This window comes from Pseudopipra pipra, chromosome 17, assembly GCF_036250125.1.
Source record: "Pseudopipra pipra isolate bDixPip1 chromosome 17, bDixPip1.hap1, whole genome shotgun sequence".
Lineage (NCBI taxonomy): Eukaryota > Metazoa > Chordata > Aves > Passeriformes > Pipridae > Pseudopipra > Pseudopipra pipra.
The window spans coordinates 9,278,663-9,305,407 of record NC_087565.1 but is presented as its reverse complement, the minus strand read 5'-3'; the positions used below and the strand labels follow the sequence as shown (position 1 = coordinate 9,305,407).

The 26,745-nt window shown below is 42.9% G+C and overlaps 1 protein-coding gene and 1 long non-coding RNA gene across 4 annotated transcripts in view; one reads left to right on the top strand and one right to left on the bottom strand.

The window, feature by feature from the left end:
• Positions 1-26,745, top strand: part of TSHZ2 (teashirt zinc finger homeobox 2) — a 221,713-nt gene that overhangs the window by 118,945 nt on the left and 76,023 nt on the right. Inside the window, exon 2 of one of the 3 annotated variants that reach the window (XM_064674185.1) lies at positions 12,082-15,030. In XM_064674185.1, the coding sequence (XP_064530255.1) occupies positions 12,082-15,030 (2,949 nt within the window). Of the gene's footprint in view, positions 1-12,081; positions 16,176-26,745 lie in introns of those variants that run through there. The other 2 variants (XM_064674183.1, XM_064674182.1) reach the window with 2 other exon arrangements.
• Positions 1,970-3,604, bottom strand: LOC135423687 (uncharacterized). The gene is made up of 2 exons (XR_010434883.1): positions 3,243-3,604; positions 1,970-2,190 (listed from the first exon to the last, which is right to left on the bottom strand). It is a non-coding gene; the product is annotated as an uncharacterized LOC135423687 (long non-coding RNA).

Genomic DNA, 26,745 nt, shown 5'->3' with positions numbered 1-26,745 from the left:
CAGTTGTTATTTATATACAGAAATACTGTTTATTTCTGTGTGATTTCAGTCATTGCTTCGGGGGTCTGAATTCCAATGGAAGTGCAGATCCTGTGCCACGTTCTCCCAGCACAAACACAGTTTGCACATGCACGTCCAAAATCCCCCCTAATGCTTCACTGTCCAAAACACTCCCTGCACCCACTCCCACCTCAGCTGTGGGAAACCAGGCTGGGTTTTCTTACCAAGTCTCTCCCAGTGCCCTGGTAATAATCCTGCTCTGCTCACCCTGATCCCCAGCAGAATTTTGAGGAAAATCATTATCCATGGATTCACTTGCTGTCATAGAGGTTAAAGCCCTGCTCACGTTTAAGGAAACCCTCGTGGCCTGATCTCAGCTCTGCACTTGTTTGGATTGATTTATTTGCTGTTGGTTGTACTTTCACTGATCACTTTCTTATTACTTTCACACCTCCATCCATTTCAGTTTTGTCCTCCTTTTCCAGCCATTCCTTACACCTGCTCCCACCTGATGAATGGGCTGCTCAAACTGTTGATCTTGACCTGGCATGGGCTCTGCCACAGGAAATAAATGAGGCCACACAGACATATAATGATGCCTTAATAAACACCCCAGGTCCATTTGCTCCTCTGCCGAAGTGCAGAGCTCCAAGGATGGTGTCCCACTTGCATCCTGATGCTTGGGAGGCAGGGAAGTGGAAGAGGCAGGAATTCAAACAAAAATGGATCATTTTGCTCTTCAAGTGTATTTAATCACACTTGAAAATTCCATGAAAATTCTGCACTTATCCTTGTGACTACTAGAACAACAATAAATGTATTTTAATTCTGTCAACATTTCAAATAGCTTTTTTTTTTAAATATATTTGGACTTGCCTGCTGCAGCAATTCATTTTTCTAAGTCAGTATTCTGAGTAACTTGGTGGAGGTCAGATGTTTCCTTTTGCTTTTCCTTTCAAGTCTGAGTGAGGCCCTGGAAAAAAAATGCAGGGAAGTTTATAACACTTTTATAAAATTTTTGGTGTGTTACAGAGTTGGGTGGCAGAGATGGTTAATCCACACTTTCAGCTCTTTCAGGACTGCAGAGCCTGGATTTTTGATTGCTAGGCTGCTTTGTGAACTCCTGCAGACCTTAAATGCATTTATGGTGGATATAATAAACAGCTTTTTTGTACCAGAGAGGTCCCTCATTCAGCAGTGGTCACATCATGGTACCTGTGCTGAAGGAGGGGTTTCTGTCACTAAATGACCTTTCTGATTAGTGGAGTTTTTTACCATAACTCAGAGTTGTTATTTCTTGCTGAGATTCAGGAAAAGCTGAGCCTGTGCGGCTGCAGCCTCCTGTTGTTGCTGCCTCTGTTTTCCTGCTTTGCCCCACGTGATAAATGTCAGATATCACTTAGGACAGGGCAGGAATGCAACATGGAGACCGTGGTGATTATGGTCTGTAAATGATCTGTGCACTGACCCTGGCTCTCAACCCTTCCTGGGATCATTTGAGACACAATTTAAGAGAACACAGCTTCATATTTGTGTTTCAATCATTTTTCTTTTTTTTTCCCCCCTTGAAATTTCCGTTATTTTATGAATCTTGATAGATAGTTGGAAACTATATTTATTTTCCATATCAGTTGGAAGCTTTTCCTTTTGACATGGATTGATTTGTTTTGCACAAGTTTCTTTGCAGAATGGAGCCAACAGTACTAATTTTACCACTGATGATTATTAGTATTCTTACTATTAATAGGGCAAGGAAACAGTAGGGCTGCATCCCAGGTTGTGTGGAAAGAGACAGGAAAGTGCTGGAGTGTATCAAAACTGGGAGATTTTGGGGGGCAGAAAGAATTTTATTCCATGTTGGTGAAAGACTTTGACGTGGCAGTGCTGGTGTTGGGGGCATAAAATCACAAAAGAGCAAATAAATGAATAAAATATATAAGTAATAAGATAACAATAGAAATAAAAAACATGCAGCATATTTAAATTTATTGAGAGAGTGGTAAGACAGGATTCCCCCAAACTTCAGGTAAAACTGGTTTCAAGTTGGTGCTACCAGAGCACACTGAGATTGTGCCTCTCACAGAGGGAGAATTCCAGGCAGGACTGAAGGTAAAGAAGTTATTTCCATCTTTGGAAAGGATTTCAAGGGCTCACAGTTGGTTCTTCTCACAGTTGCTGCTGCCTTGTTGGCTGCAATGAGATGAGAAAAGCAGGATCAGGTCCCCTGTGAGCCCCTTCCTGGGCAGAGGAACATCCAACATTCTGCAGGTGGATGGGCACACACTGCATGGGTTAAATGCTCCTCTTTGTGTGGGGATCCCCCATTCTGACCAAGGGATAAAAACTAACCCTGTGCACTGGAATGAGCAGTGATGCCACCCTGACCTGGCCTGTGCCAGTGCCAGCAGGAGGAAACCCTTCTCCCTAAGGAAACTCCTGCTCGTGGACTCTGCTCTTTTCCACAGCTTGGACTGAATTCTGGCTCCTGGGTGTTGTGCATGTACACACTGTGTGTTTGAAGGAGATGTTCTGACCTTTCTCATCTCTGCCTCGTGTTGCAAAGATGGAGTGATGTAGAACAGAGATTTTGTGACAGAGTAATAATAAGAAAGAATCTGACTGCCAGTTGCTCATTACTGGATCTCTTTTAAATGCCAGAACCTTCTGTGTTTGCCTTCAAACAACACTGAGCACCTAAATCACCGTAGTAAACAGATATAGAAAGAGACAGAAAGGTTAAAAGTGTACTCATAATCTCTTGCTTTTCCTCCTAAACATGTTTGATAGCAATATTGTTTCTTAAAAACAATATGACCTCATTTGTAAAGCAATATTCATGCTAAACTAGTCAGCTGTTAAATATACCCGGCACTGTGCATTATGATGAAGCTAAACCAGAATTTCAATTATTTTCTGGACACATTTAAAATTATAATACTTTACTGGGTTAGTGTTATAGTTCATCCAAATTACTCACAAAGTATCATATCAATCTCTTCCAACTGCTTATTGCTTACATACTCGAGGAGCTGGTCAGAGGAAGATGCTGTCTGGGGTAATGACCTTCATGCTGCCTCAGGGCTCTGATGGTTATGTGGCCATAAGTGCAGGCAAGTCTAATGGCCAAAAGTCAATGTTTGTTGGCCATAATATTTGTCACTAAAGAAACAGACTGTTCATTCGGACACCACCATTTGCAACAGCGTGTTCCTGAAAGGCAGATGAAGAGGGAAATGACCCACCTGATGATCTGGGTGTTCCTTTTCTGCAGATCCCAGCAAGAGAGAATTCACACTTCAGAATTATTTGCAGGTTTTTTATTGCCTGGAATGCAAGATCAAAACAAAGCAAGAAGATGAGGAAGATATATTTCATTATACTCCCACTTTCTACTTATGTACCTTATCTAAAGAGATGTTGAGAGAGAACTGATGTTGCAGCCTTTTAACCAGCTCTGAGTAACCAGCACAGATTTATGAACATGACTGGCAACTATGGCCTAAAACAGACTTTTTTGGAGCTGCAATCTGTGTATCCAAAGGGAAAATCCAAAGGCCCACTGCTCTTTAGACAAATGTTACAAAAGTGCACTTTTAAAGCCATATTAATATTTTTTTAAATAGGCTCTAATACAGGTCCTGGACAACACGTTGTTGCAAGGAACTTGAATTTTGTGCAGCATTTTCAGCTGTGCATGAATTATGAGCTTTAATAAAAGCATGTGAGAGGTGCTGCTGGGTCACCTCTACCCTTCACTGGATCTTCAGGCTGAGTCCTCAGGTGGCTCTGGATTTTCTGTTCCCAGTGCTCCTGCAGGACGAGCACAAGCAGCAGCACGGTGCAGCTCAGCGGGAGGGAGGTGGGAGTTTCTGGGGAAAAGGTTGTTCCTGGAGGTTATTCACAGAAACATCTGAGCTTTGAACTGACCTGGTGTGATTGCAAGAGGCCACCTCAGCACTCAGAGTGAGGACAGCTGACTCTTCCTTCTTCCTCCACCAGATTTTCTATCCAGGCTGATTCATTTAATTAAGTCACATTGCCAAGATCAGGCTGTTATTGTTTACATATTCATAATTGATTATGAAGTCATTATGGCAGTGAAGCATCATCAGGCACAGCCTCTCTTTGTGGCACAGCAGCCTATCTACTCTTAACCCAAAAGGGACAAATGTTCATGAGCTTTCTTGAACTGGGGCTTAACTTCTGCATGAGACTGGGTGCTCTGTTGTATTTAGCCAAGCTGGTCTGTTTTGACTTGGAGAGGCCAAGAAATAAGCAGCCTTTTAAAAATAGGAATCAAATAGTTTGTCTCTCCCATGGTGCCATTCTGTGCACTGAGCAAGAGTCAGTTATTACCAGAAATAGCAATTCCCCACAGCAGCAGATCAAACCCAAACACCCCAAACCAGCAGCGTGAAGGGCCAGTTCTGTGAGATCTTTGCACTTTGAACAGAGTCATGAAAAGGGATATGATTATATGGATCTGGTTTTAGATCTATTTTGTTTCACATGCTGAATTCCTCCCTCTGACCAAGAGCTCCCAAAGAAAAGTGTTGACTGTTGATCTCTCCCTGGTTTAGTTCTTGTCCCGTGTCCACCTCCATGTGCTCCTCACTCATTCAGAGCCAGGGCTCAACTCCCTTCCAGGAGAATGTGTTGTGGAGAACTGCTATCCCTGAGATAAGACATGGATTCCATAGAAATGAGTCAAAGATTTATTTTTTCAGAGGATAACAAGCAAGTGTCCATAAACATAATCCTCATCTTCTTTCTATTTATAATTGTATTTAATATAAATGTACTTCATTACTGGAGAGCAGCCTTCACGGCCATACAATAGCAAACAAATTCTTCAGAAGCATCTTTAATTATTCATTTGGCTGTACTATATTTTATGCTACTTTTCATAAATGTTAATCTTTATTATTGCCCTACCAGGAAAAAAAAAAAAAGAAAGAAGGAAAGAAATACCTGTTATTAAATGACCTATCAGGCTGACACGGATAAATGTTGGTAGCTATTTAATTGTTTCCCATCTGCAGTTTTATACAGTTTCTATCAAACTGAAGGGTAATTTTTTTAGTAGCTGCTTATTTTAAATGTACAAAACCCTTGTGTGTAATTCCATTAGCTGCCCTACAGCATTGCAATCTACAGTTTCCCTGAGGCTGTTGTGAAATATTGATGAAATCCTTGCTTTTGTGGCTTCCTCTGATACACTAAACATTTGTCTGATGTTAGTTGAACTTGAATGGATCTGTTCAGAGTTATATCAGTAGTGACTTCAAAGGCTGTAAGGCTGTTACAGTTTTTTTTTACAAACTGAAGTTTCAAAGCCTTACCATGTGGTACTTTAAAAAAACAAAGTTCATATCAAATGAACCAAAGTGTTAGCAATACACTGGTAAGACTCATTACAATTTCAATTTCTATAGATATATGGTTTTTTTGTGATTCTGATTGGTAGCTCATGCCATTGAAAGAAGTTTAGATTGGTACTTGGGGGAACCTGGGATAATGAAAGAGGGAAAACATAATTTGAAACTTGGATTTTAAACGAGATAATCTATAAATTTACAAAGCCACTCTGCTGTTTTCCACAGCAATAAATAGGACAAGAGACAACAGAAGAAAGGCAAAGAGAGACAAAAGTTTCAGACTTCTGTTTTCATCAGTAAAGTGATTTACAGTGGTGCAATTAAAATGACTAATGAGGAAAACATATTTGCTGCTGCTGTATTGCTGTTTTTCAGGACAAGCTGCATGTTGGAAAGCAGCCTTTGTGCCTGCACTGGCAACTAAATGATGGTGAGGTGATGTGTGACTGATTGATACCTGCCCAAAACCTCATCAGGATGAGGAGTCTGAAGTGAGGGATGGGCAGGGAGGGGTGGGTGGGACAAGGGGAGCACAGGTCGAGCTCAGGCACTGAGTGATGGAGGATGCAGAGTGTTCTTTAAAGCATTTTAGTTGAAAATACAATCTGGAGATCATCAAACACCTTCAGCTGGTTGAAACAATGAAATTGTCAGTTCCAGGGGGTTGTAGAAAATAACAAGCAGAAATGTTTTTATCCAGAGGCAAATTCTTCACTTCCACTGTGAACCCTCGTGTGAGGAACTGGAACTGTTGGCTCTGAACGTGGTTGAATCCATTCCTGCAGCTGCTTGGCCATTCAAACTGAATCCAGAGCATGGCGAGGATGACTGAAGCTGCTTTTTATTTAATAACTGACTATGTAAACAGCATTATCCTTAAGGAAAATTACCCAAGAAAAAAACTCCCCCGCCATTCTGTCCCTGCTCTGGACTCTCAGCTCAGCTGCTCACATCAGCTCACCTCTCTTTTCTCACTCTACCTTGGAGTGTTGGGTGTTTTTTTCCTGGTTTATTATTGGCTTTTCTTTGAGTTTATGGGTCACTCACAAGGCAGTTCCCTGCACATGTGCTTCCAGCCACTGATCATTTTCATTTGGCTCATAACTGTGCAGGATCCAATGTACAAAAGGCATAATCTGTTCTCCTTTGTGCTGCCAAGGGTCCCACTGAAACTCCAGGGTATTTTGCCTTCTTAACCAGTAGGAAATTGGACATTTAATAGAAAACTTTATAATACAACTCTAATTAGAGTACAACAAAATGAAAGCCCCAAATTGCTTCATTTCAGCATCGCATATAAATAATAGTTATGGCTTCATGGAATTGCCTTTGTGTGGCAAAATTCTGCTAGCACAGAAGCCACTCATTCCCCTGCTCCCACAGAGGCTGCCTCTGTCCTCAGTGGATGGCAGTGGATGCTCCTTCTCCTGCTCTGCAAGAGGCAGAAATTCATGCCTTGGTATCAGCTGCTCTAACTGCTTGAAAAATAAAGTTCTTAAAAAAAAAAAAAAAAAAGGACAAAGGAATATCCAGAAAAATCCTTCCTTTAAAGTGCCAAGTTGCATCACAAGTGGTGCTTGAAACTCCCCTGCTGAGCCCCTGCAGATGGAATGGGATGTGACGGTAAATAGGAATAGCAGCAGAAGGTGCAAAGAATTTCCCATTATCCAAAAGAATTAACTGGCTTCCCAAAAAAGAGGCAACTGAGCGTATTCAGCCTTTTCTGGGGATGTGTAAAACCTTCCTCGAGATGCACAAGGCTTTAGAACTAAACCTGGCACTGCCAGGATGTTCAGACCGGGTGACAGAGGTGTCCCTTTGTCCCTGACACCCGTCATTCAGAGCTCTGCTCCCCCCGTGGTGGGAGCAGGAACCTTTCCCTGTGTTTTCGTTCCACCTTGGAGATCTTAACAGGAAGTTATTTGCCTGGTACAGGAATTTTTAATATAGCCTTAAAAGCTCTGAAATTGCACAATTCACTCTTGTATTACAAATTTCATATTTTGAGAGTTCTTTCCATGAAACTCCATTGCTTTTCCAGGGTGTTCCACTGCTTTTACTCCTGTTAAATTCCAAAATGACTTTGATAGGGAGTTATGCAATGGAGCAGGGAATTTTTTTTCCCCCAGCTGCCAATTTATCTCTTCGGTTGGATTTCAAACTGGGATGAAACTGTAGCTCTGAACTTCTACAAAGAGCCAGGTTAAGATTTGTCTTTGGGCAGTTAATGCAGTTCGACATCTTTGAGAAAAAGGAATGAGAAGTGGTCATTCTCCATTATCTGCTTGAAATATTTCAGAGAAAGAAACAGTTTCTGCCAAACACAAAAAGATGTTTGAGCTGGAGCCAGACAAGAAGGAAACAAGATCACCTCCTAGCACTGTGAGATTGCTCCACTGATGGTGTTGTTTCAAGTAAAACTGGAATATATATGTCTGAAGAAGTGCAGATGGTGGATGGGTTTTACATGGATTAGCAGTGTTGTTCTGGACAATGATTCACTGTCCCTTCCCTTGGCAGAAAATAAGTTTTCCAGTCTTGGAAAGGAACACATATATGTATATATATATATATATATATATATTTTAAGAAATGTTTCTTTACATGGAAAAAGAGCAAATTTGAGGGAAAATGGTATCCACTGGTGGAAAAGTTAACAGTCAGGATGAATATGTTTTAAAAAAAAGATGTACTGACACTCTACAGTTCCAGGTCAGGAATGATGTATAACGTGGGGCCAGTTACAGATGAGAGGTCTGAACATCAATCCTGGATCCAGCACCACTGGGAGCTGGATTGGTGCTGCCTGCAGGGAAAGGCCAAGGCTCCAGGTGGATGTGGGTGGCTTTAGACCCTTCCATTCAGAGTTTTTGCAGGTGTGTTAACTGGACTTGTTTTCTTTTAGCTCCTCTAATAGTGGAAATAGTCTAGAAATAGCTAAGAAAGTGTTTTCTTTTAAAGAAAAAGGGGCTGTTTCTTGCAGCCCCTTTTCCTCGAGAAGCAGCTTTCTGAAGTTACCATGAATTCCATCACAAAAGCACAGAGCAAAATTAAAAAAAAAAAAAAAAAAAAACAAATAATTTAGAGTTGTATTTGTGATTATTATCCATATGAAAATATTCTCCTTACTGATGTTGTGATTTTGACTACTTTGTCTTGGGGTCAATCACCACTAAACCAAATGCTGTGTTTCCATTTAAGAAGCCAGAAATTGCTTCTATTTGATGCTTTGAAGCTCCTGGGTTTTGTCCAGTCTTAATGATATTAAAATTTCACTTCTTCAGGAGTGCACGTTGCCCATCTTCCATCTGCCTGGGCCTGTTTACTTTGGTGGGGAAAATTCCCATCTGGGAAAAAGGGGAAGCTATTCATCTGTTTATTGAGTTTGGATTCCTTTAATTTTAATTTTTTTTCCCCTGCAAAACAGCTATGTACGAGCATCTCAGAGGTTTGGAATGTCAGAATAAGCCTGGGGGAGAACTGGTGGGAAGAGAACAGGTCACTCAACAATTTATTACACGGCCATCAGTACAACGTGCAAAATTTATGCTACTTATTACAGACTCTGCATTTAAAGCATCTGGGTGTACAGGCTTAAGACACCCTTTACTTTTAAAATAAATAATGCAAAGTCCACTTAAATTAATGTTGTTTCTGTTAACTAGCTGCATCACTCCAGATCAAACTTCATGTCCAATGAAATCTTACTAAAAAACCCTGTTGGAAGGACACGTTCATGTCTGGTACCCTTGGTTGTCTTGTAGAACTGGTCTCCACTGTCCTTAAAATGCCCACAGCAATTTAAATCATTTACATAAACAGAAATGGTTTTACAAGTAGGATACTGAAATGCATTTTCAAAGCTGCCCAAATGCCTAAACCATTAAAACAGATGTGACCGCTGGTTTTGTGAAATTTTGATGGTGCTTTCTGGTAAGTTAAAAATCACAGAGTCACAGAATGCTTTGGTTTGAAAGGGACCTTAAAGACCATCCAGTTCCACTCCCCTGCCATGACAGGGACACCTTCCACCAGCCCAGGTTGCTCCAAGCCCCGTCCAACCTGGCCTTGGACACTTCCAGGGATGGGGCAGCCACAGCTTCTCTGAGCAACCTGTGCCAGGGCCTCCCCACCCTCACAGGGAAGAATTTCTTCCCAATATCTCATCTAAATTTCCCCTCTTTCAGTCTGAAGCCATTCCCCCTTGTCCTAACGCTCCAGTTCCTGATGAAAAGTCCCTCTCCAGCTTCCTCGTAGACCCCTTTCAAATACTGCAACTGGTTACTTTTACCACTTACATGAGATTGTGTCAGTATCTTACACAGAGAGAAAAGAAAAAGGATTTCTCAGCACAAGTTACTCTTCTGTAAAGGTTATAGTAAACATGTCAATGCCTAATTAAGCAGCAAATTTTATCTGTATTGTGGGGGATGTGCAGCTGTCTGGTACTTCTGCTTTTCCTAGTAAATCTTTTTAGAAGGACAAAGGATACTGTGAGAAAGAAATTATTGTGTGTATCTTCCGAAGGAAAAACTTCCCTTCTGGTTAAACATGGCTTAATAGCATTCAAAGAATTGGTGCTGAAATGGAGAATCAGATTTGCACCGACCCAAAGGGTGTGAGAGCTCTTTGTTGCCTGTTTTGTCTGATTCCTTCCTTGGATTCCCTCCCTGGTTTTGTTGTGCTGTGCCTGGCACTGTGAGCACCTCAGGCTGGGGTGGGACCAGTCACTGCTCCTCTTGGGCAGGAGCTTCTGCCACCTCCCTGTCCTTCCCTTCTCCTTGTCCCTCTGAAAAACAGGAGAAGGAGGAAGCAGGACCTGGTTATCAGGGAAAAAGTTTAAGGAGAAGGAAAAGTACTGAGCTCTCAGCGCTGCCTTTGCTGCTGCTTCAGTCTGGCCACCTGGGGATGGGGCTTGAGGTGACCCAGCACACTCCTAAAAGGAGCATTTTTGAGTATTTAGCACTTCATATTTAATATTCAGCTTCTTTGCTGAAAGATCTGCTGGAGAGCACAGTGTTGCCACTACTCTGTGGTTATTATTTTATTGTGCTAAAGTGCTGCCCAGGCCATTTGCTGTTGTCTTTGGTTGTGAAGCTGTGTGGTACCACCCCTGCAATAAGCCAAGCCTGGCTCTGAGCCAGAGTGATCAGTGCAGCTCCTAAGCCCGTGGGAAGGGTGTAGGAAAGATGTCTCACATGGGTTTCTTTGACCATCCACAGAGAGCCATCATTTCCCTCTTCTCATGCTGCAGCCTCATCCAGGGAATGGTTCCTCTAGTTCTGATCTCTTTGGCTTGGTGGCAAATGTGTTGGAAGGGGGGAGATACACATGGAAATAGATTGGAAAACTGAAACACACTTCTGGAAAAGCTCTGGAAGGCTTTGCCCAGATGGTAATCAAAACATTTATACCGTTCCTGCCCATCCCTTTTGATTTGCTAAAAGGGTATCTTTTGTTCAGGAGCACCAAATTCAAGGAAACAAAATGAGCCAGGTTCTTAAAGAGCCATAAAATGGCTTGTCTCAGAAAATGGGAAGGGATTGGATTTTAAATAAGTAGCACTTTTAGTCTAATTTAGAATATCCTGAGTTGGAAGGGACCCACAAGGATCATTGAAGTCCAACTCCTTGTGCTCTCTGAGCTTTCAGGGTTCCCTTGCAACTACAACTACTAAAATTTTATTTTATTATTTTATTTTATTTTTTTAAGGGCATCTTTGATTTGGGGGCTTAGTTTTGGGGGCTTTTTTAAATTATTTTTTTTTAAACATAATTACTTGATAGGAAAATCTAGATCTTAAGGAAACACACCAAAGCAGCCTGGAGAAAATTCATCAACCAATCTCCTGGGAAGACCCGACCTGCTGAAATTTTGATGAGAAAACCCCTCAAAAACCCAACACCTGGATTCCTTAATCAACTTCAAATTTACAGTTCTTCCAGTGTCAAGTTCATCTTAGTAATTAAATAGTTAATTTGTCAAAGAAAATCCTTCCAGATTTGTTTTATTTTTCCAGTTTTACCATTAACTTTGGTTTTCCCCTCTCATATCTTAATACTCTGCTGTAACTTCCAAAGGTTCTTGCTCTGAAATTTGTGGATTTGTTTTCACTGAAGCGCAATTTGTTTTTATGCTACACAGTACATTACTTTTATAAACAAAAGAGTTGCACTTATGCCTATTAATGCGTTCATATCTTGTATTTTGACATATAAATTATTTGTGTATATTCTACAGTGCATTTTTAGGTGATCAAATGGCAGAAGGTGACTGTACCTACATGATGCTCTGAACCAGGAATATTATGGCACCTATTTTTCTTCTTTTCCTTGCCAATTCCACCCTTTCTCTCACTGAGGCTAAAAACAATTTCATAGAATTGAAGCTTTTAGTATAAATTTTAAATACTTACATATGAATTTTCCAACTGTCCCATTACAGAACAGTTAGAATTATACTCCCCTGACAGGAAAATTATTAACTCGGGATCTCTGGCAGTTATAAAGAATTATGATCATCTGCCAACTGACTGCAGCAACCTTCACAAAAAGAGACATCACTGGCTTTTTTCACTTCCAGAACTAAGAGGGAACACAGTTGTAGATTAAAACAAAATCCAGTAAAGAAAACACATAGTGAAACTAGAAACTGGAGCATTCTCCTTTACCACGTTATTTCATATATTGACATTACATTTCAGGTTATGTCCAAGAGGAAGATTTAAAGGAAGAGGAAGACATAAAGGAGGAGGAAGAAGACGATGACGACAACTCAACTGCTCAGCTCCAGGGCAGCAATGACACTGGCACGGATGAGGAACATGACGTGGGTCCTGAGCAGAAAGGGAACTTTAGCTTCCAGAACTCCCCTGTCAGTCACATATCCAACCAGGATGCAGAGAATGAATCACTGCTGAGTGATGGTAGTGACCATGTGGCAGATATTAAAAGCATTTGCTCTAGAGAGCCCCAGGACCCAAAATCCAGCACCCATCCCAAATCCCAGAGCGAAGCACACGACTGCATGGACAAAATGACAGCGGTCTATGCCAACATCCTGTCGGACTCTTACTGGACAGGCTTGGGGCTGGGTTTCAAGTTGTCCAACTCCGAGAAGCGGAGCTGCGACAACAGAAACGGAGGGAACAAAGCTGACTTTGATTGGCACCAAGACGCGCTGTCCAAAAGCTTGCAGCAGAACTTACCTTCCAGGCCCGTGTCCAAGCCCAACCTGTTCAGCTCGGTGCAGCTGTACAGGCAGAGCAGCAAGATGTGTGGGACGGTGTTCACAGGCGCCAGCCGGTTCCGCTGCCGGCAGTGCAGCGCCGCCTACGACACCCTGGTGGAGCTCACGGTCCACATGAACGAGACAGGCCACTACCAAGATGACAACCACAAAAAGGACAAGCACAGACCTACCAGCTACTCAAAGCCCCGGAAAAGGGCCTTCCAGGACATGGACAAGGAAGATGCACAAAAAGTTCTGAAGTGTATGTTCTGTGGTGACTCTTTTGATTCCCTTCAAGATCTGAGCGTTCATATGATCAAAACAAAACATTACCAAAAAGTGCCTTTGAAGGAGCCGGTACCAACCATTTCTTCCAAAATGGTCACTCCAGCAAAGAAACGCGTGTTTGATGTGAACAGGCCTTGCTCCCCCGACTCCACGACGGGGTCTTTCTCGGATACCTTTTCTCCTCAGAAGAACACGAACCTGCAGTTGTCATCCAACAACCGCTACGGGTACCAGAACGGTGCCAGCTACACGTGGCAGTTCGAGGCCTGCAAATCCCAGATTCTGAAGTGCATGGAATGTGGGAGTTCCCATGACACCTTGCAGCAGCTCACGACCCACATGATGGTCACGGGCCATTTCCTGAAAGTCACAAGTTCGGCTTCAAAGAAAGGAAAGCAGCTCGTTCTGGATCCTTTAGCTGTGGAAAAAATGCAATCCCTGTCTGAGGCACCAGCCAATGACAGCCCGGTTTCAAAATCGACCATTAAATCATCTGCAGAGTGCACAGCTCCCACCTCTGAACTGAAAAAGGAGAGTAAAAAAGATAAAGCTGATGATGCAAATAAAGATGAGAAAGCAGTAAAAACTGAGGAGTATGAAGACACTCTTCAGAAGCCACTGGATCCCACAATGAAATACCAGTACCTCCGAGAAGAGGATTTAGAAGATGGTTCAAAGGGTGGTGGGGACATTTTAAAGTCCTTGGAGAACACTGTCACAACAGCCATCAATAAAGCTCAAAATGGAGCTCCCAGCTGGAGTGCATATCCCAGCATCCACGCAGCCTACCAGCTCTCAGAGGGAGCTAAGCCGTCTTTGCCAGTGGGATCCCAAGTGCTGCAAATCAGGCCCACAATGACCAATAAATTGAGGCCCATAGCACCCAAGTGGAAGGTGATGCCTCTGGTCCCTATCTCAGCAAACGTGGCCCAGTGCACTCAAGTGAAGAAGGAGGCTGATGACAAGGAGGAGGTGCAGAAGGACTATGCTAAAGAGGGCGTCCAAGCTGAGCCGGCCCCACTCAGCCAGAGCGAGAGAGAACCTCTCCTCAAACCTGAAACCTCTGTGGAGCCAAAAAAGACAGAACCATGTCCCTTGAAAGAAGAAGACAAAATTAAAGAGGACAGTGGAAAAGAAAAACCAGTCCTCAAGGAGCCACCAGCAGCTTCTCTCAGCAATGGTTGTGCTGCCGCCAACCACTCCTCGGAGCTGCCTTGTGTCAACCCCCTCAGCGCGCTGCAGTCGGTGCTGAACAATCACTTGGGCAAAGCCACTGAGCCTTTACAGCCTCAGGCCAACTGCAGCCCCAGCTCTAGCACAATTTCTATGTTCCACAAAAGTAATCTAAACATGATGGAGAAGCCGGTTTTATCTCCTGCTCCAACCCCACCAAAGCCTGCCAGTGTATCCAGGCACTATTTGTTTGAAAACAATGATCAGCCTATTGACCTGACCAAATCCAAAGGCAAGAAAGCTGAGTCAGCCCAAGCACAATCTTGTACTTCTCCACCTCAAAAACATGCTCTGTCTGACATCGCCGACATGGTCAAAGTTCTTCCCAAAGCTACTACACCAAAACCTGCTGCATCTTCAAGGATCCCGTCCATGAAGTTGGAAATAGATGTCCGACGCTTCGAGGATGTCTCAGCAGAAGTCTCCACTCTGCATAAAAGGAAGGGCAGACAGTCAAACTGGAACCCTCAGCATCTTCTCATTTTGCAAGCTCAGTTTGCTTCCAGCCTCTTCCAGACATCTGAAGGTAAATATTTATTATCAGATCTAGGCCCGCAGGAGCGCATGCAGATTTCCAAATTCACTGGACTGTCGATGACCACCATCAGCCACTGGTTGGCAAATGTCAAGTATCAGCTTAGGAAAACCGGAGGAACAAAGTTTTTGAAAAACATGGACAAAGGACATCCAGTCTTTTATTGCAGCGACTGTGCATCTCAGTTCCGAACCCCATCTACCTACATTAGCCACTTAGAATCCCACCTAGGTTTCCAAATGAAAGACATGAACAGGCTGGCTGTGGAGCAGCAAACCAAGGTAGAGCAAGAAATCTCCAGAGTTTCAGTTCAAAGATCTCCTGAAACAATAGCTGGGGAAGAGGACACAGACTCTAAGTTCAAATGTAAGTTGTGCTGTCGGACATTTGCGAGCAAACATGCAGTAAAACTTCATCTAAGCAAAACACACAGCAAGTCACCAGAACACCATTCACAATTTGTAGCAGAAGTGGATGAAGAATAACTCTTAAGGTATGCATGCTCTATAGTGAGTTTTAATTTCATCGTTTTAAGGAGGCTCCATAAGAACTTCGTACTTTCTTAATGTAGGAAAACAGTATAAAATGCATAACGTGCTCCTGCGGCGTTAATCTAAGCACATGTACTTATCCATTTTATAGTGTTTTCAAGAAGAGAGCTTGGTAAATGCAGAACCACACTGCCCCATAAAGAAAAGTTGCTGCTTATTAATATGCTCAAAATAGCTGTTTTCCCAGTTCTCTTTTGTTTCTAAGAATAAATCATTTCACATCCGATGCACTTCCATGCAGAATGCAAGGACTTAGTGCTACTCTTTGCAGTGAGAGTGGAAAAAAAAGCAGGTAAAGAGCACTGAAACCCAAAAGGTTATTACCTCTTTCAGTGCTGACAGACCAGTAAATCTGATTTTGGTGGGGAAAAAGAAGACAATTCAAAAGTCAAATTAGCAAAATCTCAATTATTCCAAGTTTCTCATAATCTCAAACACAGCCTCGAAAATCTACCAATAACTCTGAAAAGTTCCTATCTAAAGTTCAGTTATTTTTCTGTTGATATTTGGATGTTCAGTTTTGTAAAATATTTTAATATTTTACACTTCCTTAAACACTTGCTACTGTGAGTGGCCTCTTTTGTCACATCATTTTAACCTCTCTCTCCATCATTCCTTTTTTAATCTTGAAGATGTTTGATTCTATTTTGCTTCATGTTGGTGGGAGTCAATCCATAAACATCGCTGACTTCAGTGCAAGTTTGGGTATAACCTGGGGGGGTTAAAGCTTAATTGAAAAAGCAGCGAGATTTTTTACAAGCTTAATATTTCCAAGCCCTGTTAGTAGGATACTTCTACATTAGTGTTGCTATTTTTTGCTGAAAGATACACCAGTTGCCACAACCAATGTTTATAACATGTAATGTAATATTCAGATGACACACCATTTTTTGCATTTTTAATTTTACTTGATTCACAAACTTGAATATTCTTGATTTAAATAAATATGCAGAACATCAACCTAAAGTCCAAATAGAAGTTTTTTGTTCTAACGGGGTTTTTTTCCAGGAAGGCTCTGTTTAGTCACTCCCAGCAATTCCTCCAGTAGACTCAGGCTCTGCTTCTGTTCACAGAATAATCATGTGCAGATTCAGGGTTTCTCCAACGTGTTCATTACTTGATTAACATCGGGAAAATGAATTCGTCAGATGGTCAAAATTAAAGATGTGTTGTGAGTTTTCACTGATCCCCCAGTTATTGTGGCCATTCTCTGGCTAATTGAGGGTGCAGGGGCTGAATACCCCTTTATGTGGAGATCTCCCATGTGTTGCCTGCAAATATTCATGAAGCTTTAGGAAACACTTTCTGTGGCCAGAGCCAGCACGAGGACTCTGCGTCACTTAAGCTCCATTAAAAAGGCTACTTTTGAATAATTTAAACCACTAATCAAAGGGTTACTTTGGGATGGGTAATAGAAGCTATTACTGTGGAGTACAACGTCAGTGTTCAAGTGCAATAAGATTTAAGTTTTGCATACATCTTGTACGTGCTGTCTGCACTGGAATGGATTTATTTCTGCATATTTTAGCCGTCTTACTCAAAAGGAGTTTGCTTTCCAAACAGGCCTAATACCCTCCAGTTTCTATTTTGGCATTTAACCCAACATTAGGACTCAACAAATAAATGTTCCTTGTTTAGCTGGCCATTCAAAATCAACACACCTGACAAAATACCAGAGAGATTGGGCAGAAAAACACAGACCATACTTTATTTCCTTCCCCACCAGTTAGTGATTATTAAGACTCTGCCATTCATAGTCTTCACACAGGAGATATTAGAGCAAACCAATAATTTGGGTACTATCAAACAAAAGCTGTCTGCCAAATATATTAATACAACAGTTATTTGGGCACATTCATGGCTTAATACATGACAAAAGGTTCAGATTTGGTCTTAAAAGCACTGTGTTATTACTAAGAGGCAAAGCAAACACCCACCTCTACAAACACATTGCTGAGCATGTGAGGAACAAATACACAGGGGGGGGGAGAAATCTCCAAGGGAAAAAAAAAAAAAGTGTGGTTTCTGCATTGTAATAACCTGCACACAGACATATTATTCAGCTGATGTGTAACTACATAAATAAGGTACTGTCCTTCCTGCCTCTGGATACCGAGAAATTGCTGTCCTCTTAATACTCATCCATTTCTAATTTATATCGAGATGCAGGTTGTATCTTACCTTCGGAAAAATATATTTAAATTGCAATGGCAGAGTGATAGCACTGTTATCTGGAGCTATAATTTCAGTTGGTATGCATGATAGCACAAATTGTCTGAAATGATGGGGTATTTGGGATGGCATTGTAAAGATTTTATTACAGTTTCGGAGCCGTGAGCCTCCCGAAGTTCTCACTGGGTTGGGAGTGGGGAGGCCAGAGTTTATTCAGATGGATTCTTCCTGAGATCTGCAAGGAGACTAAATCAAATCACAGGGATTTTCAGGGTTTACTTATCCTTACCATGTTATTTTTTGAGATCCAGTAGACGTTTGAAAAATAACCTAGAGGAGAGCACAGTATTTAGAAACAAGGAATATGAAGCTGAGATCCTTAAAACACACATAAGAGTTTGTGTTTCCTTCTTCTAGGCAATACTGTGGTGAAACAAAAATAAAAATAGAAAATATATATTGAAATGAATGGAAATAAAACAGTGGAAAGAGTACCCGAAGTATAAAAATATATAAAGTACTTTATATTTCAACAGCATTTACTATTAGATGTTATATTTTCAAATGTTAGCTATCATTAAAAATATAAATGAATAATCTGGGTTAGTACTGTAGAAAAATGTGTTATGTATATGGATTTATTTTTAAGACCTCTGTGAGGCTGTTTGTAAGAAATTTGCTATAAATTCTTCTTAAATGTAAAGACATATATATCTATTTTATATTCATCTTTGGTGTTTTCTTGAATTCCTCTAACTGATATGGGTTTAGTAATATAAAGTAAGATTATGTGTAATATACAACAATCAGACATCTCCATTCTCTTTCATTTAACCCACTTCAAATTTGTTTTTATTGCTATTCTTCAAAGAAAACCCATAAACATTAGGGAACATGGCTTTAATTAGAAGTAATTTGTATGTTGACTTCTACCTTTGAAGAGCATTTATTCTTTTTTTTCAACTAAATTAGAATTTTTATGTTTTTCTGAGGAAAAAGGCAAGGCGGAATTGTATTTTTCACTTCAGAGTCAGGTGAGATTGGCTCGAAACTGGGCTCTAACTGAGGCTTTCTGTGGCCTTAGCTACTACTTTTTACAGAAATAGCTCTCTATAAAGTCAAATTTACCAACCTGAAGGGGGAGATTTCTGTTTCAAAAGACCCCGACAGGCAAACAGGCAGGTACCTGAGATGAACTAATTTGAAAGTAAGGCCGCTGCAAAACTAAAAAAAAAATGACTCATAATGATAAACAGTTTTTCTCTCCGTTTCCTCCTTTGTCTTTTTTTAACCATCAAGTTTAAAGCTTCTCCGGCACTTTTTTTTTTTTTCCCCCTACTTTATAGGAGACAACTGACATTCTGTGGTAAATGGAAGAAAGAGCAGAGCAGAACTGAAAATCCTCTAATGCACTGACACTAACTTGCCCTCTATTGTTGAAAATGAGCAGGCAATCATGATTGTTCATCAAATGGCTCCTAATGCAGTTAAAGCATTCAGCTATAATTTCTCCTTGCATTTATAATTACTGTCATAGACTGCACACCTCAGTGAGCAGATTAAAGCTATAAACTATTTAGCCGTAGCTTTAAGATGAGGAACTTGATTTGTCTGGCAGCAGTTATTTGTTAGAGAGCTTGACACTTCACATAAAAATGACTCAACTTGATGAAGAACAATGCAGTTTAAGCAATGCAGTGATTTTAAATCAGTCATTATACCACGCCCTGTAAGAATTGCAAAGCAATTTGTTAAATGATATATAGGACACGTAGATAACTGTATGTGTTAAGTATACCAAAATAGAAGATTTTTTTTTTTTTTCCTTCTGTGGATTTTATTTTCTCATCCCTCTGAAGCAGCAGGAGCTGCTCTGAACATCAGATTCCACTATTAGCCAATGTGGGTGTTACATGGTCAAGGACAATTGCTGAATTAGTAGCCCAAAATTATATTTTAGAGAATTTAGTTCGCTCTGCAAATTTCATTTCTTCTTAGCAACAAATATTAAAAGCTGAGAGAGCCTCTCAGGAGAACGAGCCATGCTGGGACGTGGCTGCCTGCAGTGGTTCCACCACAGTTCTGTGAGCAGGATTTACCAGCCAAGCCAAGGCTTGTGCTCACCACGTTATCAGCCAGAAAAAAAGGCTTCATCGCCTGGAATTCTTGAGTATTCAGTTCAGGTGGGACTTTTCTGACATCAGCGCTTTGGAAAATGGTGGCTTCTCAATGGGAACAACATTCTGTGGGGAAGTCTCATTTTCAAATGGAATTTTGCTGGGATCAACTGGGTAAAATAGCTGAGCACCACGAAGGAGAGGAGGCAGAGGCAGGAAAAGGAACAGATTGGCCTTTCTGCCATTGTCAGCAAGGATCTACCTCCAACCCATCACTCCTCCCTCAAAACAGTCCTGTTCTGGTGAAGCCTCACTTTCCCCAATCCTTTGAAATTTTTCACTCTTTCCCCAAAGTGGTAGATCAGGATATTTTTTTTTTAATTGAACATTTTTAAATCTTCGAAATTTTCCTAGATAGCAACTTTTCAATCCAGCCATTGTCCTTGTAAAACCAGTAACAGTGTATTCCTGGCTTCCTTGAGAGCAGGGTCAGGCCACATGATACATCAGACTGTGCCAGCACAGATATATCTGGGCAGATTTACTGGCTTTTTATGAATACTACAGGTTGCTATTAAGATTAATATTATTTAACATTGCATTAGAGCTTCCAGCCCACTGGGTCAACCCCTTTTTGTTCCTGGGCTCTGCATAAGCACATTGTATATGACAGCTCCAAGGCAGGAACTGTGCTGCTCTCAAGGAAACAGCAACTTTTAAGTATTTCAACCAGATTTTAACTGACCTTGAATAGCACCTACCTCCTCTAGCATTCAGTATTCATAAGGATATCAAAATCTTGCCTTCTCCTTACTGTGCCTGATATTATTAAATGCTACAGCCTTCATAATCTATAGCAGAACATTTTTACCCAGTGAGATTTCAAAGGAAGGGTACCTGAGTCCTATTTATACATTTTACACTTCAGCAATCAAATCACAAAGATCAATAGCAAAAGGAAAAGACATGAGCAGTATCCAGCCCTGCAAAGCACCTTTCAATAAAAATAATGTAATTTAGCAGGATGATCACTCAGTGCAAATATGATGGAGCACAGATGGAAAATGAGGAAAATTATAGATATGGCTTTATGGGAGGAGGAAAGGAGGAAGAGATTTTTCACTATTTATTGGGATAATGAACAGATAATTCATGATTATTAAGCTGTAGTCTTCAGGCCTCATTCTGCCGCCTCTTCCCATCTCCATTCAGAGCTGGGTGTGTTTGTGCATCCAGGCAGGTCCACAGGAGGGAGGATCAGTCTTTGCATTGGCTTTCACACCTCAGAGGGGTCAGGCAGGATCTGCACCAGGGCAGCTGCAACTCAGGGTCTGCCAGAGCAGGGATGAGGCAGAACACACAGAGCTCGGGTCTCACACGGGACAGGGTTTCTTTCCCAAGAGCATCTCACCTCCGGGAAGGGGCAGCAGTCCCTGAGTCTCCAGCCTGTGAGAACATTAAGACACCACACAAGGCAGCAAAATCACAGCCCTGGACAAGCCAAGGACTGATGCTCCTCCTGCCTCTCCCAGTGTCTGGAGAATCCCGTTTTCCCAAGCTCTCACTGAGGTGGCAGGAAAGGTGTCCTGCCAGAGGGATGCTGCTCTGGGTGCAGCGCTGGCTCCGTGGGCTCTCTTTCCCGGCAGATGGACTCCCGGGATGACGTGGCTGTGGGACATGGCAGAGCCCGGGCAGCCCGGAGGAGCACGGACCGGGAATCAGCTGCTGCAGAGCAGGGAAGGAGGGAGACGGGGCCAGCCAGGGACTTGTCCGTTGTAGTAAATTTACACAATCCCTTTATTAAAACAAACCAGTTCCTCCTCCCCTCCAAAATCCCTCCCTGCCAGCACTCAGAGCCAGCTCTGCTGCCGGGGGTCAGCTCATGCAGGACTGGGGGAGGGAGGGGTGGGAGTGGAGGAGGTTGTCATGTCTAATGAATACCCTGAATGTATCGAGATATATATTTTTTTCATTTCAGAAAAGGTTCCATTAAGAGGGAGACAGCCCTAACATGTGCTTTGGCCCCTCATCAGATTTATGAGTATTTGCTCTGCTCTTTAATAGGAAACTCTGCAGCAACTGCCACCTTGCCTGCTCTCCCTGAGATACACAGTGGCTTCTCGGGGAAATGCACTTCATTATTAATGTGAATTTGTACGTTTTTATGACACTGCTTGGGGGAAGGGGCAGGCAGAGATTTCCTGGTGATATATGCTCATTTCTAACCATTTATTGTCCCAGACAATTGAAGAACAATGATAAACATTGTTAGAGAAAGTGGAGGGTGCCGCAGTGACATTTTTGAAAGGAAAGGAGAGGTGGCTGGAGTGGCTTTGATGTGGTTGTTCCCTCCACTCCACCTCCTCCAGCAGCTGCCTTGGACCAAGCAGCAGAGTGGTCTGTGCAGGGCAGGTTCTGCCTCCCTTCACCAGCCTTTCCTCAGGCCAGCCAAGACCATTTGCTCAGTGCTGTTCTACAGCAAAGGGGGTTTGGAAGAAGGAGAAGGAATTCATCCTTTGGGAAGCCTGTCCTGCAGAGGATTGCAGGCCTCAGAGTGAACGGATGCTCAGCATTCCCATGCCCCTGCACTCCAGCAACCTCTTTTTGATTTGTTATCAAGTGACCAGCACGGAAACTGTGCACACAGCAAGGCAAGGCAAACAGGCCAGGAGGAGAAAGGAGAGGACACAGGGACATGGTTTACCAGGGCATTCTCAGCATCTCCAGCTTCCCTTTCTACAGCCACACTCACCCACGATTAGCACAACTGCACAACAGCTCCAGCAGGGCATGGAAATGCTGGGTTTGGGCTGCACTGGAGAACCAAAAGAGCCTCCAAGCTCACCCAAAACAGAGAGATCAGAAAGGCCACGACTCCACGTGCTCTTTTGTTCCCCTTTTCTCCTGCTCTCCCAGGAGCTCTGCACCGTCTGCTGAAGGTCAGGCCCATATTCCACTGCCTCAAGCTCCAAAAGCCCCTGTGCTTGAGGGAGCTTTCCTGCCCCCCCTGGGACGTTCCCTCCCTGCATCACTGCCAGGCTGAGCTTTCTCTGTGCCTGTAGCCTCCAGCTATAAGTGAACGAGTGCCATGTTTTGTGTTCGTGTTCTATTCCCTAGTCCTGAGTCTGCACAAGGCTTTGTACCAGGAGATGTGCCAGACAGCTGAACACTGCAAAGACTTTTGTTATGACATTTTTCTGCTTTTCTCAGAAAGCTGAATAGTAGTGAGATAAGAACACCAGAAAAGCCATACAAGGTTAGGCCAATGGTCCCTGTGTCCATTCTGTCTCTGACCATGAGTAGTGTGAGGGAATAACAGGACAGACATGTGGTGCCATTCCCAGAACACCCTCCCAGTCTCCAGTTTACAGTCCAGGCACTCCTTCAGCTGGAGAACATGATTTTATCCCTGTACCCAGAGCTGCAGAGAACATGCAATGGGCCTTTCTGGCAGCTGCAGAAAATTGGGCACCACCACAGGGCCTGTTGGGGTGAGCTCTGCAGGTGCCTGTCCCGAGGCAGGGATGTACAAACCAGCCCTGGCAGCCAGAGCAGTGCTGAGCCTTCACACTTGCTCTTTGCACATGGCTAAGGAAGGAATCATGTCCAGAGGTGATCTCAAAGCCCCAGTCCTAAGGGCAGCCCACTTTATTCCATCGTCTGTTTGGCCTTCCCTGGGAGTTTCCCATGGCACAATGAAAATGCCACTCAAAGGATTTCTGTCTGCACTGTCTGCAGAGCAGGACTCGCAGTCTCACTGCAGAGCTCAGCCAAGCACGGACCAGTAATTCAGAGGAGGCAAAGCAGCTTGTTCTGTTGCACATGAAATACCAGTTCGATCCCTTTGGGGTTTGCTTTCAGCTTTTCTCAACCTCCAAAGCACTCTGTGTGCAGACAGAAGTGGTTTTGCCTCTCCTCCTGGAGAACTGTTGAAACTCCAATGTGAACCTGCTGTTTGCACAGTCATTTAATGAAAACTCACAAACACTCCTTATTTATGAAAACCCCCAAGTTTGAATCACAAACCACAGAGATTACTGACAGTGTCTCAGTCCAGGTAACCCTGGTGTGGTGCTCAGCTGCTGGTTGAGATCTCCATCACACAGCTCTACCTCTCCACTTCTCTCTTATGTCAAACCAAGGTTTGGAAAAACCTTTCTGCCCAGTTCCCTGACTGCCTCTGCCACTCCCCATGTGCTCTCTGTAGCCATCAGTCAGCGCTCCAAGCACAGCAGGAGCTACACACCAACTGTGTTTCTGGGGGGCAAGACAAGCTGCTGGCACTGATCACCCTTGGAACTGCATCCTCAGGGCTACCAACCTCCTTTACAGGGCCACTAAAGAGACTGGCATTGCCTTTTACCCACCCTGTGGTCTACATCCCAAGGGATATTAAGAAGAGTCCCTCTGGGATATGACAATACCCCAGTCCCTCTGGGATGTGACAATGCTGGGGGCTGTTTCTGCCTGTGTTCATGTGAAGTGAACACGCTGCTCTTCCACCAGAGAAGGGCGAAGTCAACCCTTCCTTCCTGCCCTCTCAGCCCTCAGGGAAGCTCACCCTGCACTGGACATCCACCCACAGGCTGTGGGTGGGCTTCCAGTTCAGTAACTCACTTCCCTCCATAATCCCACGGAGCCCTAATACTCTGGCCTTGGGTTTTTTATGGAGCAAGACCCAAGTTTGTCATCCAGACAAAAAAACTATGAGGGAGGTAATTCTGTTTATTTGATGGGTGTTTTTAAAACATTGTCTGTGCTCCCAGGAATTATGTGGTGGCCTTCTTCTGTAAATCACAAATGCACAAAAACAATAACTCTCAGTATTTTTCCAAAGAGATTAGGGTGAAAGTTCCTACATTCATATTTCACGTCTGGAAAAAAATATCAACGCGAGTGATAAGTATAGTCAAAATGAGTGTAAAAGCACACCCTGTCATTTGTTTTCCATGTGCCATATGTTTTCTGAATCCTGCACCTCCCACATACAAATCTCATGCAATAATGTGGGGTGCACACACATTACTCAGGATTATTTAGTTAAGCCCTGCCTATATGGAGGGAATTCACTCAGACGAAGTCAAGCCACTGTGCTTTGTTTTGCTTTTTTTGCTTATTCTGGAGTCATAGAGTAGAAAATTAAAGATCCCACTGTGCCAGGCGTCATGTCATTTGGTTTTAATTTAATTCATCTCTTCGATTCTCCCTGTTTCTCCTTTTCTTTGAGTATCATCAGTAGGTGGTCCGAGCATCAACCAGAAGATTTACTGGCAAGACTAAATGTAGGAATGCTACGAACACATTGTTTTTCCGATATGATTTAATGACCTTTTTGTCATTCCCGTGGCTGCTGAAATCTTCCATAATAATTCCCTTTGGCAGTCAGAGCTCCTGTTGATCAGGTGAAAGCTGATGCAAATGTCAAATGTCAATAAATTTGTAATCCATAAATGTAATATTTGATGCTGGAGTGAGACCATTAACCAAAGTGCAGCAGGAGACACTGAGGATATGAGCTGCATCTTATTGTGAACACAAAGAGACAGGAAAGGAATGCCACATCCAAAACCTCTCCATAGCCAAGCTGTTTTCCTTTTCCATGCTCCCTGTTCTCCCTGCATGTTTTCTGAATCGCTGAGCTTTGCCAGAAGAGGGGTTTATGGTTTGCATTTGGCAGAGCGAGTCGGGTGATGCAGGTTCTGTCCCTTGTTCTGCTCGTGACTCATCGTGTGAGGCTGGGATTTAACTTCTCTGTTTCTAAAGGAGCTCTTTACAGTTCAGAGGTTCCAGAGGCTTCAGAGTTTGATCCTGGAAATGATTAGTTATGCAAGATACTCCAGTAAATTAATGAGACCACTTATATAACTTAGGTGTTGCAGGAATGAGTCATGACTCACTTCTAGTTTTAAGATGCTTGAAAAGGACGAGCCATGTATGAAGCCTGATTTTATATACAATAAAGACATAAGAACAATCACATCATTTCCCAGGGGATTTTCTTAAGGACCCTCCACTTTGACCTTTGGCTCTGCAAAGCTCCAGTTTGTTTGACATTGGAAAAAAAAAGCAAATGTGTGAACACAGTGCCACGAGCATTTGCACTTTGAACATGCTGGGGCGGAACACAGCTGAACTGGAAAAGGCTGCAACAGCTAATGTACTGGGAAAATAGAACACAGGCATCCACTTAATAACTCAACTAATTCCTTTAGCTCACCTTGTAGAGATTTAACCTTTGAATGAGAGAGTCCCCAGTTCAAAATCCCGCGTCTCCTCTGTCCTCGTGTTAATTTTTAAATTATATATCATTGTTGAGAGGCCCTTGTGTTGAGCATTACCGGCTATTTTTCATGTCTAAAATGGGGAATTATAACTGAACATTAGCTACTGGCTATAAATCACACTGAACTAAGTGGCATCTGCATCTACTCAGTAACAGGAGTGGGAGAATTGTAACTTACTTAAAACGAGACAGGAGAGAGGACACAAATGTGGGAGCAGAGATAATTGTGACTTGAGAAAACTAATGGTTCTTCCAACTGTGTCAGCCTCTGACTCTGTTCTCGGAGCTCTCCACAGCCAGTGCTGTGAGTGCACAGTCACAGCAGGAGCTCAGTCAGCCAGGAGGGCAAACGTGGAGCTGGAGGGTGTTTCACACCCTCCCTCGATGCCCCCCCAGCACACCAGGGTCGTGCTGGGCCAAGGCTGGCAGGGGGAGCCTTTTCCCAGCCTGGAAATGCACTTGTGTCCAGCAGTGCCCACAGCTCCCTCTCCCTGGGATATGTTTTTATTTCTAATTGTTGCCGAAGCCCAGGTACGGAGGAGGCAGCTCAAGGCTGTTAACAGGGCAATTATCGAGGCTGCTGGGGACGGGCTGACCGGCTCCTCCTCTGCTGCTCAGCTCACAGGGCAGGAAACCCTGCTGCTCCTCTGCCTCTGAACCGCCCACTGATGATCTGGTGTTATCTTAAAAGACAACAAAATAAGCTGAGAGTGGCCTCATTCTTGCACTTGTCTCTGCTGGCCCTTTTTCCTCCCTTTTTTTTCTTTTTTTTTTTTTTTTTTAAGTTCTTTCACTTTTGAGAAAGCTTCTCAGATCTCTTGTGTCCTCACTAGGATAAGCAGGATCTACCTGCTGCCCCCGTCACTGGAAATTATTTGATGCCTTTCTAAAAGAGAGATCATCTTGCTCTCAGTACAGCCCCTTGCACAGGGCAGCGTCTGCTCTTGGGTTTGGACCC